This window comes from Erpetoichthys calabaricus, chromosome 1, assembly GCF_900747795.2.
Source record: "Erpetoichthys calabaricus chromosome 1, fErpCal1.3, whole genome shotgun sequence".
Classification (NCBI taxonomy): Eukaryota; Metazoa; Chordata; class Cladistia; order Polypteriformes; family Polypteridae; genus Erpetoichthys; species Erpetoichthys calabaricus.
The window spans coordinates 145,673,748-145,688,455 of NC_041394.2; the positions used below are offsets into that span (position 1 = coordinate 145,673,748).

A 14,708-nucleotide genomic window follows, 5' to 3' on the forward strand; every position below is an offset into this window, starting at 1 on the left:
TGTGCGTGGCTTTACGCCAAGTTTAGGTTTTATACATCGCGATTTGAGCATGGAAACGTTCGTACGCAACATTTCTGTGCGTACGCACCGTTTATACATGAGGCCCCTGGTGCCTTAGAATAGCCCACCTATTACAGCATTATTATTAACAAAAAAGGGGGGAGGGGTTGGTAGGCTAATGTTTCTTTATTATGAAACATCACCAAGTTTCAATCAAATCAAAGTATTTCTGAGATTTTGTAGTATTTCGTTAACCCCTAAATATTAATGCATTGAAATGTCCTTTCTTAGTGGATATCTATTGCCGTACATGTATCATCCTGACAAATTTCAACTTTTTAGCTAAATGTGAAATAGTGTTTTTTTGCTAATTAGTTAATGTTTGAGTTAACTTTGCATTGTGTGTATATAGATTAGGAACCTGTTTTTTTATACTTGATTTACCTATAAGAGTTAACAATAATTTATTAATTATTTACTTTTTCACTTTTTTTTTGTAGGTGATTTCCTTAAAACATTAGAAGACCCTGATCTTAATGTACGAAGAGTAGCTTTGGTTACCTTCAATTCAGCAGCTCATAATAAACCTTCTCTCATTAGGGACCTTTTAGACACTGTTCTTCCTCATCTTTATAATGAAACAAAAGTCAGAAAAGAACTCATTAGAGAGGTTTGTACAAACTTAATCATTTATTTTAGTTAAAACTATTTTCTGCGTTTTATTTATTTAGTTATTTGTATCAATTTCAGGTGGAAATGGGACCATTTAAGCATACTGTTGATGATGGATTGGATATTAGAAAGGCAGCTTTTGAGTGTATGTACACACTTCTGGACAGCTGTTTAGATAGACTAGACATCTTTGAATTCCTTAATCATGTTGAAGATGGATTAAAGGACCATTATGATATCAAGGTAAATAATTGTATTTTTTTTCATCAGTTGTAAACTCTTTGTCATTGATATGTACCTTTTCAGTTTAATATAATGCACTGTGGGGTTGTACTTTGTGGGTAGAATTTGTGTGTTCTGTCCTTGTATGTGGGGTGTTTCCTCCTACATCACAAAGATATACATGTTAGGTTAACAGACAGCTCTGTAGTAGCCAGTTTGTATGTGTGTGTGCACATGTATAGATCTGTGCATGTATGTGCTCTGCAATAGATTGTTCCCTGTCCATTACTGGTTCCTGATACAGCTGGCATGTGCTTTGGTTCCCTTTGTCCCTGAATGGGGTTTTGGAGGTTCAGCAGTAGGTGAGTGAAGAATATCCTATATTCTCTAATCATGTCATATTTATGCTTGTGTATATACATTGAAATTTTAAAACTATTAATTCCAACTTTAAATAATTTAAGTATTGCTTTAGTGACTTTTCAGAATTGTATTGGAGGATATATTTTTTTATTTCTGTAATGTTTTTTTGTCTTGATTTCCAGATGCTGACTTTCTTGATGCTAGCTAGACTATCCACCTTATGCCCAAGTGCAGTTCTGCAGAGGCTGGACAGGCTTGTAGAGCCATTGCGGGCTACATGCACTACTAAGGTAAACAGCTGAATTTGGATTTCATTAACTACCTCTCAGTAACAAGTAATACTGTGACTGGCTATAGTGAAGTGTGGTATCCTCCAACCTCTGCTTCCTCATTTTTTTAAAACATTTCTAACAATATACAAGTAATGTGAGATGATTTCACTGTCCATATTTTGCCAGAAAAGTGGGTTTGAAGCAGTTTTCTGTAGGAGCACTGAACTGCTTTCCTCCTCCATTTTATTTATATCCAAGACAAATAATCAATAGCCTATAAGCATAATATTGTACAGTAAAGCATATAATTTAATTAGTTGAGGCACATTTAACAAGGAGCAAACTCATCCCCAAATCTTCTCTCATTTTGAAATAAAGCAAAGAAAGTGTTCCATTTATCTGAATATTAGAATTTGTACAAACATAGTATGTCTGTTGTATTTCTGATCGGTTGCAATTTTATCTCTTTACATAATATATTTTATTGTGCATGGTTTTCATTTAGTTTCTCCATCACAAGTTTGTAGTATGATTATTCAATGTTTTTATTCTTTGTATGCAATAGCTGAAGAGTGCAATGTTAAAGAGTGTGTTGCTCTAAATATTTGAAATTTTGTTACTGCACTTTCTATAGCAGACTGTTAACATGAAACAGTCATATCTGTTTTCAATTCTGTATCATCCCAAGATGTGTGTGGCATCATACACTAGATGGTTTTTCTCCTCTTCTTGAGCACCAGAAACATTAGAGCCTAATATCTGTTTAAGTGAAGATTTAACAAAGCTGCTTAAGAATGGTGTTCACTTTGGTAAGAGAGAAGGTTGTGGCTATTAATTAGCAAAATTATAGTTTGGAGAAAAAATAAAGAAAATCTCAAGTTAAAATCCAGGAAAAGTTAGCTAATTTCTTTTAATCAGTGTTTGGAATATATTAAAACTACTCTTAGGTATTTCTTGAGTAATGGAATAAATATGGAAACTAGCTAAGAACATGTAATTGGTAACTGTAACTAGTAGTGATCATCTCCATAAATCAGAAAATGCTAAGTCAAGTTCGTTTGTATTGCCTTGTAGTACTTGACCGCATAATTTTAAGCTGAAGGTTTTGTTGCAGGCTGGAATTAGCTTCTAATTAAAAATAGGTTAGACTGAAACTGCAGCAGCTGTGGCTTGAAAAAGAGAAAAAGAATGTGATATATCCAGCGTACTTTGGCTGATTAGATAAACATTGTGTGCCTTGTGTGGTGCCATAAATTATGGGGTAATACAGTTATCTAGGGGTAACAGTTTTTGGTATGCAATCTACATTAAAAGAAATACATAGCATTTGTTTTAGAAATAGCATGAAGAGACTAATGCTAAGGTTGAGTAATAATAATTCTTTACATTTATATAGCGCTTTTCTCACTACTCAAAGCGCTGAGAAATTGCAGGTTAAGGGCCTTGCTCAAGGACCCAACAGAGCAGAGTCCCTATTGGAATTTACGGGATTCGAGCCGGCAACCTTCCGATTGCCAGTGCAGATCCCTAGCCTCAGAGCCACCACTCCGCCTATAAACGGATAACATGCTGTAAGTGGTTTAAGAAGAGACTAAGTATCAGGTGACAGTAAGACTTACCGGTTGTCACATATACAGGTAACTTCATAAAAGAAGGGTAAAAGCTGAACTCAAGAAATGTTTGAGAAGAACAAAAATATAGTAGTAATGAGACTTTTATTTGGGTATATTTATTTGGGTTTTCAACCCAACAAATCAATCAGAGTAAATATTCAGATGGTGTAAGCCAAAAAAAAAAAACAGAGTAAATGTCAGGATTAATTCAGCACTGTTACGTAAATTTAGTTATCAATAAGTATGAGCTTCTGTCTTTGTTCTGTGACCATTTGCTGACAACTTTTGCCCAGGGCACTGTTCTTTAGTACATTGCTGTAACAGGATGCTCCCCCTTCAAGCATCTGCTCAAGAGAAAATAAGATGCCATGAACAAGTTTCCTCCTGTCTGGCTCTTGACTCGGAGTGCCTAGCCGACAACAAGATTTCTTTCTTTAATATATTCCCAATTTATTTCTACTATAGTTTTAGTAGCCTTTAATTGGTGCAACAGAGAAACACTGGTCAGAAAAAGTATTTAAAATATTTTTTTTTTTTATCCCCCCACAGGTAAAGGCCAACTCTGTCAAGCAAGAATTCGAAAAACAGGATGAGTTAAAACGATCAGCCATGCGGGCGGTAGCAGCACTTCTGACCATTCCTGAAGCAGAGAAAAGTCCTCTAATGAGTGAATTCCAGTCTCAAATCAGCTCAAACCCTGAGCTGGCAGCCATCTTTGAAAGCATCCAAAAAGATTCTTCTTCTGCAAACATGGAATGTATGGATACCAGTTAAACCCATTACTTCCAGACTGGGACCTTTGTAAACGTTCCATGCATTGCACTGAAAATATAGTTTAAAAAAAGATGAAATAAAAGAAAGAAAAAATGTAAAAGAAAAAAACATAAAGGAAAACATTGTCTAAGCTTAAAAGCTTACCACTTTGTTCCTCTTTTTTGTTGACGAAATGATGTTTGGCTTTTTGTTCACTGTTGCTTTTCTTCTAGTGTTTAATCCAGAAGGATGCAAAGTGCACGGGTGCTTCAAATAAGTCTTTGGACTCTGTGGAGCACTATTTGATAGCAGAAGAAAATCAAACCAGCTTTTATCATAAAATGGGAGATTTAGACTTTATATAAATTTAATTATATACAAGTGTACAGGGAAGGGGAGCTCATAGTTTTTTTTTGTTTGTTTTTTTTTTTGTTTAAAATTACAAGGTTGCTCATATACAAAATGTGTTCTGTCCTACCTAGACATCTTTATCTTGGCTGCCTGATCCCCTTTTATAATAAACAAGCTAAGTTTATAACTGAAGGCAGCTAGGAAAAAATGACTGTGTGATGATGTCATTTAATAAGGTGAAAGAGAGGTAGTTTCTTGCTGTACCCTGCCATTCCTGCATGAATTTATAACCTGGTGTATAGCAAATAATAATAATGGCATGTACACTTGAATGAGTACATTTGCTGTCTCCTTTAGTGCATTATTTGAAATTGTGTCTTCTATCAAGCAAACCTATCACTGTTTATAACAGAAGTGATTTTTAGAAGTATTAATGTTAGAAGAGATGGAAATGTCAAGAAAGACCAATATGTGGTGCTGTAGGGCTTGGACACTTTTTTTTTTTTAATATTGCAGCTGAACAGCTCTGTAAGATCTCTTTAAATTTAACCTTTTTTTTCCCCACTTGCAAGGGTACCTCACAAATTACTGTTGTGGGATTCTTCTCTGATTTTTAGTGAAGACCAAAAACGCCAGACCTCATTATTGGCTCAAAACAGCTATCGGATAGTGCAGTTAAAAAGCTAGCATTCATCACTGATTTTTTGACAGGAATCTGTTAAAATATTGTTACAGTGGGTGTACGCCTGAATAAAAACATCAAGAATTATTTTGTAAATACTGTGAAATGTATTTTTTTATTTGACATTTTTAAGTTCTTTTTAGGAATTAGTCTGTTTTGGTCTAGACCAGTGGTTTTCAAACTGTGGTATGCAAAAAATTACAAGATAGTGTATGAGAGAACACCCAAATAGATACATACATACATACATTTGGGAAACCATGATGGATAACCGAGGAATGGATATGTACTCCAGAGATCTTTAATAGGTAGAAGGGCCATCCATTATATAATGGCTGAACTTGAATCGCCATTGCCTGTTGCTGTGACTCACGCTGTTACTCCTGTGAAATTCCACTTCTGTCTCCAACCTGATTATTCTCTCCTCCTTCACATCCGAGGTTGATGGACTTTATTTATTTATTTGGACACAAAACTTCCCTAAATCTGACAAATGAGAGCAAGTAACTTGGCATTCATCATCCAGTTGATGGACGCTAGTAGAGGAGAGCCTACAAAGTTCTTGCTTATTTACTTAATGGATAAGTGCTCCTTCTCAACCCACACTCTGCATGGGCAGTACACAGACACTTCAATTCAAAATCGTACTGTCCAGTTTTGTTTGAAGGTGCTTCACTGTCACACATGAGAGGATTTTCCAAGAATTGTTTAATTTAACAATATTTTCACAAACACGTTTAGATCATTGCCAGCTGGTTGATTGAGTTATGACCCCACATTTTGATTACGCAACAGTAATTTGATCGTTGTTTTGATGCTGTTCAGCTTTGCTCCTGTTCAAGCTCATTACAGCAGGAATATTGTTAATGCCATTCTTTATTAGGACATGAAATTGCATTCTTCCTCTGCCATTACTACAAACAATGCAGGGAGTGTTGCACATATAAAAATGAGAATTTTTGGACACAATATTCCTTTAAAAAATACATTTTTGATCTCAAGTCAAAATCTGAGTTTTTTGATCCAAATTCATATGCAGCTGTATAATTTATGTAAATTTACAAGTATGGAAACTTTAGGGTAGTTTTTATTCCACATTAAATTACATTATCATTATTGAGTTTAAATAATTGTTTAAAAGAAGATTAAGCATACAAAACACAATTTTAAAGGACGTACCAACAAGCAAAATGTCAACAATGAATTTGTAGTACTCCCAAAAGCACTATAAATGTAATGAATTATTATAATTGGGATGTAAAGAAACATCACCTTTAGTTTGCAGAATAAAAAGTACCTAACAATTTTAAGATGCTGAAAAGTAATTTGAAATATTTGAATTCCCAGAAGTGGTACTCCAAGGGAAAAAAAAGGTTGAGAACTCCTGGTCTAGACCAAATATAGCCATGCACCTTCATCAGTGTACAGGTAGTAGTGGTTCACAAGATGCTTCTTTCTCCAAAACGGTTACATTTTATTCGTACATGGTTATTCTATTTGGCACTTCTTTAAATTTACTGTAAGTGATTTTCAGAAATTCTGCCACTTAAGCCATTATGCCTGATTTAAGTTTAAAGGCATCTAAATGCGGGTGACCACATCTGCAGAAGTCTGATGCTTTATTTTTCAGGCCTTGCCTTTTTTCCAATGCAGGGTTCCATCTTGAACACAATATTCACAGATGTGTAGTATATGTATTTGGTTAACTCCTGGATTATGCTTATTGCAGGGAAGAAAAACAAATGGTGTGAATACAACAAAGTTTTTAAAAGATTTTTAATATTTCTGATTAACCAACCAGAGCACAATAGTGAAATCTTAACAAATGCAGACTGCAAATCAGTTAAGTTTTGACTTTTAATTTTTATTTTTTTAAGAAAGCCCACTGTGTTATCTCAGTGTGGTAATTATTAATTTCTGAAAGAGACTGTGACCAGAAACTGCTTACTCTGAACTTGTATTAAGGATTAAAAGACTGGTTTTTTTTTGGTTTTTTTTAATATTTTGTTAAAACAAAGAAACCATTGAACTTTTGTGTTAGATAAAAGATCAATTGATAATATAGGTTTCAATTTTGAACATTAATTTTCTTAAGTGTAGTACTTCACTTTATATTTATTAAAACGTTTAAAGCATACAATGCACTATTATAGTTATTTTATAGGAAAGTATTGATTAACACCTATTGTTTGCTTGCTCAACAATAATGAACGTTTTGGTATCTTCCTTTGCAATAGCAGCTTTCTAAAAGTTTTGCTGGTACTCTTCTGTGAAAGACCTGTATAAAATTAACATTGATGTTTAATATACTAATGCTTAATGCTAAACTGAATACTCCCTTGATATTACAGTGCTGTTGACTGCATTCTAAAGGAACTATTCACCTTCAGAGGCACACTTTGAAAATAAAAATTGAAGTTCTACTCTCACTTTTCCTTGACTAACAAAAATGTCCTGTATTTCTTAAAAGACAATAACTGCCAGCTATGTATGTCATGCGACATGTCTGCTTTTACCTTTAAAGTAAATCCAGTTCAGTGACCTTCAGATGATGCCTTTGCATCATCCCTGTACCTGATGTGGCTTCTCATAGTAACATTGCTAAATCTCAAAATACGAGACTTGTATCTTCAGTAAGTCTACAATAACTTTTTTTTCTCCTTTCTTTCCAAGCATGGTCACATTTTCTTTTATTAACCTGAGTCAAGCATAACTTCTGGATATTTGGGCTTGGTTGTGTTATTTATTGGGGCTCCATTTTGTTCATGGTTTCTTTGTTTTAATTACATTTTGTCTTTCTGGTGTAATTCATATTCCTGTAAAAACCTGATTTTTCCCTACAATCATGGAAATACTGCAGTCTAAGAGAAGACTTTTCCCTTTTTTAAATTGTTTCAGAAGGTAGATTTAGAAGAAGCAAGAAGTAATCATTTTGATTTACCACAGTATAATTCTTTTTTGGTTGCAAGGGAGTTTTATAATAAAGCCACTACTATATAGGGCAGGGGCTTAAGAATTTTGGCTCCCTTGATAACCATGAATATAAAAGCAATGCAGAGTACAACACCCAAATAATGAGCTGTGTATATGATCAGCCCCAAACGGGAAAACTGCCTTTTTTTTCTCAAAACATACTTTTAATTAGAAGTGCCTTTTGTTCCTCTATAAGGGTTGTTAGTAATTTGGCAAACCTATGAAGAAATTTTAATGTAAGTAAAACTGGCAAGAAACATTTTTGTTTCTTCTTTTACACTGGAGTACAGAAAATAGTTAACACACTGTTACAATTTGCTAGATATGTGAGTTAATAGATAAAAAATAATGCCCTAAAATGTACTGTGTTTCCCATTGCATGGCTGCACTTGGTTCCTAATGTGGGATCCTGAGGTGGTTTGTCATGTGGTGGGTGTCATTGCATACTCCCAACCTCCTCCTCCTCCTACTTGGGATAACAAGAAATCAGCTTTTCAAGAACAAGGAAGGAGTGCGTCTTGTCCCTAAGGGCCAGAGTTAGAAAACCACATTGTCTCGTATCTTGGTGTCATCAGATCTCGAGGTTGAGCGTTAGAATGACAATTGAAATGTGGCAGTGGTTGATGTTTTCTGCTTCTGGCTTAGGTCCTTTTAAAGACCAAAACTGTCATGAATTCCACAAAATATCAAGAGTATTCTGTCTAAATCCTGATTTACCTTCCGACTAGGCAGTAATTGAGTACTCGCCTCAGAAATCAGGGTTTACTGTGGTTTTCTCAATTTTCTAAAGCTGATCTGGTTTGAAATCTTTGCATTTAATGGAAGAACACAGGTGTCCCATCCAGTGTTTGGACCCTGCTGTATTCCAAGCTCTGTTATGATATATCTTGGGCCCTGCAATACTAAATGGGTTTCATAAGGTGGATGGTTCTTTTGAAGACATAAAGACATTACAGACTTAGAATTTGCTTTTTCTTGGTGTAGGTGTGGTCTGAGATCTCTTCCAGGGTGTTTGCCACCATATAAAGAATTATAAAAATGAGTGCATGCAGGTGCCCTGGTAAGTTTTTATCTTCCACCCAGTGTGCCTCCAGCTCTCGTGACTCTTCATTGCATTATTCATGTTCCAGAAAAGGTATTATTATTATATATCTATTACAAACTGACCCTCAACGTTAGGAAGCTGTACATGAGTTTACATTCATTTTAACATCTGGGCCACTGCTGGATTATGGGATTGGACTTGTTTTGGAGGAAGTGTATTACAATAAAACAACAATAACATTTATTTATATAGCACATTTTCATACAAAAAGTAGCTTAAAGTGCTTTACATAATGAAGAAAAGAAAAATAAAAGACAAAGTAAGAAATTAAAATAAGACAACATTAGTTAACATAGAATAAGAGTAAGGTCCGATGGCCAGGGAGTACAGAAAAAACAAAAAAAAAAACTCCAGATGGCTGGAGAAAAAAATAAAGTCTGCAGGGGTTCCAGGCCACGAGACCGCCCAGTCCCCTGTGGGCATTCTGCCTAACATAAATGAAATAGTCCTCTTTGTAATTAGGGTTCTCACGGAAGGACTTGATGATGATGGTCATGCAGATTTCTGGCTTTTAATCCATCAATGTTGGAACATCACGGAGCTTTGAGTAGGTGGTGGTGGCGAAAGCCGTCACCACAAAGAAACCGGAAAAAGAAACAGAAGAGAGAGTAGGGGTTAGTACGGATTTTAGAGCCCCCATGAATAGTTATAATGAATTGGATATACAGAGTATCAGGATTAAATTAAAGTGAAGTTATGAGAAAGCCATGTCAAAGTAATGTGTTTTTAGCAGTTTTTTTAAAGTGCTCCGCTGTATTAGCCTGGCGAATTCCTACTGGCAGGCTATTCCAGATCTTAGGTGCATAACAGCAGAAGGCCGCCTCACCACTTCTTTTAAGTTTTGCTCTTGGAATTCTAAGGAGACACTCATTTGAGGATCTAAGGTTACGATTTGGAATATAAGATGTCAGACATTCCGATATATAAGATGGGGCGAGATTATTTAAGGCTTTATAAACCATAAGCAGAATTTTAAAGTCAATCCTGAATGACACAGGTAACCAGTGTAGTGACATCAAAACTGGAGAAATGTGCTCGGATTTTCTTTTCCTAGTTAGGATTCTAGCAGCTGCATTCTACACTAGTTGCAAACGATTTATGTCTTTTTTGGGTAGTCCTGAGAGGAGTGCGTTACAGTAATCTAGTCGACTGAAAACAAACGCGTGAACTAATTTCTCAGCATCTTTCAATGATATAAGAGGTCTAACTTTTGCTATGTTTCTTAAGTGAAAAAATGCTGTCTGATGAATATGCAATTTAAAATTCAGATTACAGTCAACAGTTACCCCTAAGCTTTTTACCTCCGTCTTGACTTTTAATCCTAATGCATCCAGTTTGTTTCAAATAGCCTCATTGTATCCATTATTGCCAATCACTAAAATTTCAGTTTTCTCTTTATTTAGCTTTAGAAAATTACTATTCATTCATTCAGAAATACAAGTAAGACATTGTGTTAGTGAATCAAGAGATTTGGGGTCATCAGGTGCAATTGATAAATACAGTTGTGTGTCATCAGCATAGCTGTGGTAGCTCACGTTGTGCCCTGAGATAATCTGACCTAACAGAAGCATATAGATTGAGAAGAGCAGCAGACCCAGGATAGAGCCTTGTGGAACACCATATAGGATATTAAAGCCTGTAGTGTCACCATTTTTGACATAACCTATAGTTTATTACCTCTGTTCAGTGGTTTATCTGCTAGCTCCTCCCCTTTACATCTATTAATGATATATATATACACAAATAGAGACCACAAAGTTGTGTCTTTACCCAGAAATGGTGTTCTGTGGTGTTGACTTTGCAAAGACCCGCTTTTACTCAAGTATGGGAATGACAGTTTTCTAGAATCTGTGTTTTAAAATAGTGAGTGGTATAAAATATTACACTTTAAAACTGTAGCCTTCCTCACAGTAAATTTAATGGGGGGTTTTATGGTTGTGTTTAGTCTAAATATGGTCTGTGATTCTAATTTTAAGTCAATTATGGAGTTCTGGCCACTTGCTTCCACCCTGAACTGCTCTGGCCACCCATGTCCATTTGAAGGCAGCTTGTGACTGTTGAGGGGCCGTTGTAACAGCATCGTAGATCCCCGTTTTGATAGCAAAACAGGCAACAGAAACCTCACGGGAGCACCCGGCCAGCCCATACGTTAAGATGGCCCTGGCTTCTCTCTTTATTTTGGAATAATTTAACTTCACTCAATATTATCTTTATTTCATAAGAGGCTCTAAGTACTTTGGGATTTCTTAAGTAGTGCTAATCCTTTGTAAGTCACTTTGGATAAAGTCATCCGCTAAGCAAGTAAATGCCAATATAACCCTGCAATAAAAATTCAGCACAAAAGTGCAATTTCAAAGTCAAAGTGAACTTTATTGTCATCTCAACCATATACAAGTATATAGATAGATGAAATTGTGAAGCTCAGGGTCCACAGTGTAACAACATCACGTGCAATAAATAAATTAAAAATAGAATTAAAATTTTAAAATTAAAACTTAAAAATTTTCCAATTTAATGTTTCTTCTTCCATTTGTAATAGTAAAAGTGAAATCTTCATTTGCAGTTGTCCTTGAAAACTGAGTAATAAATACAAAGTGCGTGTTAGAAAATTCCACAAAACGATGAAGAGTTCTTTGTAACTTTACATAATTTGAAAGTACAGTATACAGGCATTTGGATGACTCAGGTGCCGCCGAGAGTGGCAGCCTTTTCAGCAGCTCCGTGTATGACTTTATTTTTCTCCCTTTTATTTTTCTCTTTATTATTTTTTTATTGATCACTTCTATAACTTTCTTTTATGTGGATTCGTTCCCTGGACACTTTTACTATTACAACGTAGACATGGACTTTTACACGCCGAGACTCGTCTACTCAAGTAGTCAACTTCAAGCGCTGAGAACAAATGCCAGTGCTGGTGTGGTTCCCTATTTACCTGACGAGGTAAGAAGGCAGTATCGTGGCAGCAGAGCCGGCACTAAGCTAAAAATGAAGCGGCTTGCAGGAAAGTGGCATTTTAAGCCTTCTGTGATTCTGGGAAATGTGAACTCAATATCAAATAAGATTGATGAACTGGCTGCACTGGTGAAAAATGTCAGAACCTTCGGAGAATGCAGTTTGTTGTGCTTTTGCAAAACATGGCTAACTACCACCATCCCAGATGCTAACGTGGAGCAACCCGGGTTTAGCACAGTTAGAGCGGACAGAGACGCAAGTACAGTGAGGCAAAAAAGTATTTAGTCAGTCACCAATTGTGCAAGTTCTCCCACTTAAAAAGATGAGAGAGGCCTGTAATTTTCATCATAGGTATACCTCAACTATGAGAGACAAAATGAAAAAAAAAAAATCCAGAAAATCACATTGTCTGATTTTTGAAGAATTTATTTGCAAATTATGGTGGAAAAAAAGTATTTGGTCAATAACAAAAGTTCATCTCAATACTTTGTTATATACCCTTTGTTGGCAATGACAGAGGTCAAACGTTTTCTGTAAGTCTTCACAAGGTTTTCACACACTGTTGCTGGTATTTTGGCCCATTCCTCCATGCAGATCTCCTCTAGAGCAGTGATGTTTTGGGGCTGTCGCTGGGCAACACGGACTTTCAACTCCCTCCAAAGATTTTCTATGGGGTTGAGTCTGGAGACTTGCTAGGCCACTCCAGGACCTTGAAATGCTTCTTACGAAGCCACTCCTTCGTTACCCAGGCGGTGTGTTTGGGATCATTGTCATGCTGAAAGACCCAGCCATGTTTCATCTTCAATGCCCTTGCTGATGGAAGGAGGTTTTCACTCAAAATCTGACGATACATGGCCCCATTCATTCTTTCCTTTACTCGGATCAGTCGTCCTGGTCTCTTTGCAGAAAAACAGCCCCAAAGCATGATGTTTCCACCCCCATGCTTTACAGTAGGTATGGTGTTCTTTGGATGCAACTCAGCATTCTTTTTCCTCCAAACACGACGAGTAGAACTTTTTGGTAAAAACTCTATTTGGGTTTTATCTGACCATATGACATTCTCCCAATCCTCTTCTGGATCATCCAAATGCTCTCTAGCAAACTTCAGACGGGCCTGCACATGTACTGGCTTAAGCAGGGGGACACGTCTGGCACTGCAGGATTTGAGACCTTGGCGGCTTAGTGTGTTACTGATGGTAGCCTTTGTTACTTTGGTCCCAGCTCTCTGCAGGTCATTCACTAGGTCCCCCCATGTGGTTCTGAGATTTTTGCTCACCGTTCTTGTGATCATTTTGACCCCACCGGGTGAGATCTTGCGTGGAGCCCCAGATCGAGGGAGATTATCAGTGGTCTTGTATGTCTTCCATTTTCTAATAATTGCTCCCACAGTTGATTTCTTCAAACCAAGCTGCTTACCTATTGCAGATTCAGTCTTCCCAGCCTGGTGCAGGTCTACAGTTTTGTTTCTGGTGTCCTTTGACAGCTCTTTGGTCTTGGCCATAGTGGAGTTTGGAGTGTGATTGTTTGAGGTTGTGGACAGGTGTCTTTTATATTGATAACGAGTTCAAACAGGTGCCATTAATACAGGTAACGAGTGGAGGACAGAGGAGCCTCTTACAGAAGAAGTTACAGGTCTGTGAGAGCCAGAAATCTTGCTTGTTTGTAGGTGACCAAATACTTTTTTTCCACCATAATTTGCAAATAAATTCTTTAAAAATCAGACAATGTGATTTTCTGGATTTTTTTTCTCATTTTGTCTCTCATAGTTGAGGTATACCTATGATGAAAATTACAGGCCTCTCTCATCTTTTTAAGTGGGAGAACTTGCACAATTGGTGGCTGACTATATACTTTTTTGCCCCACTGTACCTGCGGGAAGCACAAAGGAGGAGGACTCGCTCTCTATGTCAATACAAGGTGGTGTAACTCTGGACATGTTAACGTCAAAGTCTCCACTTGCTGCAGGGACATCGAACTGTTGGCCGTAAGTTTGCATCCCTATTACTTGCCCAGAGAGTTTGGACACGTCATTGTTGTTATTGTTTACATCCCTCCTCGGGTGGACGTGGAGATAGCGGGTGACATCATCCATTCTGCTATTGCTAAACTACAAACGCAGCACCCTGAGGCGCTTGTGCTAATCGCTGGAGACTTTAACCATGTGACGCTGGACAAAACATTACCTGCCTTCTCCCAGTATGTGGACTGTAACACCCGGGGAAATAGGACTATTGACTTACTGTATGCAAATGTTAAAGATGCATACAGCGCCACCCCGCTGCCTGTGCTTGGGAAAACAGATCATAACCTGGTTCTGCTTCAGCCTCACTACAAACCAAAAGTGAGGGTCCTACCTACAACCACACGCTCATTCAGGAAGTGGTCCCCTGAAGCAGAGCAGGCTCTGAGGGACTGCTTTGGAACTACAGACTGGGATATCCTGCAGGGGTCACATAGTGAGAACATTGAGGAAGTTGTTGACTGCACTACTGACTACATCAACTTCTGTATGGACATTGTAGTTCCAGTAAGAACAGTACGCTGCTATGCTAACAACAAGCCATGGATTACAAGCGACATCAAGGGCCTTTTGAACCAGAAGAAAAAGGATTTTAAAGGCGGTGATCAGCATGAGCTCAAGCGCGTGCAGAAGGAACTCCGAGTCCAGCTCAGGGCAGCGAAGGAGCAGTACAGGACAAAGCTGGAGCAGAAGTTGCAGAATAACAGCATGAAGGAAGTGTGGGATGGGA

General features: G+C 37.1%; 1 protein-coding gene across 1 annotated transcript in view; it reads left to right on the top strand.

Moving 5' to 3' along the window:
• cand1 (cullin-associated and neddylation-dissociated 1) overlaps positions 1 to 5,024 on the top strand; it is a 95,046-nt gene extending 90,022 nt beyond the window's left edge. Inside the window, exons 12-15 of the mRNA XM_028806955.2 lie at positions 501 to 670; positions 751 to 915; positions 1,440 to 1,547; positions 3,692 to 5,024. Coding sequence (XP_028662788.1) covers positions 501 to 670; positions 751 to 915; positions 1,440 to 1,547; positions 3,692 to 3,916 — 668 coding nt within the window. The 3' untranslated portion in view covers positions 3,917 to 5,024. The remainder of the gene's footprint in view (positions 1 to 500; positions 671 to 750; positions 916 to 1,439; positions 1,548 to 3,691) is intronic.
• The last annotated feature ends 9,684 nt before the right edge of the window (positions 5,025 to 14,708 follow it).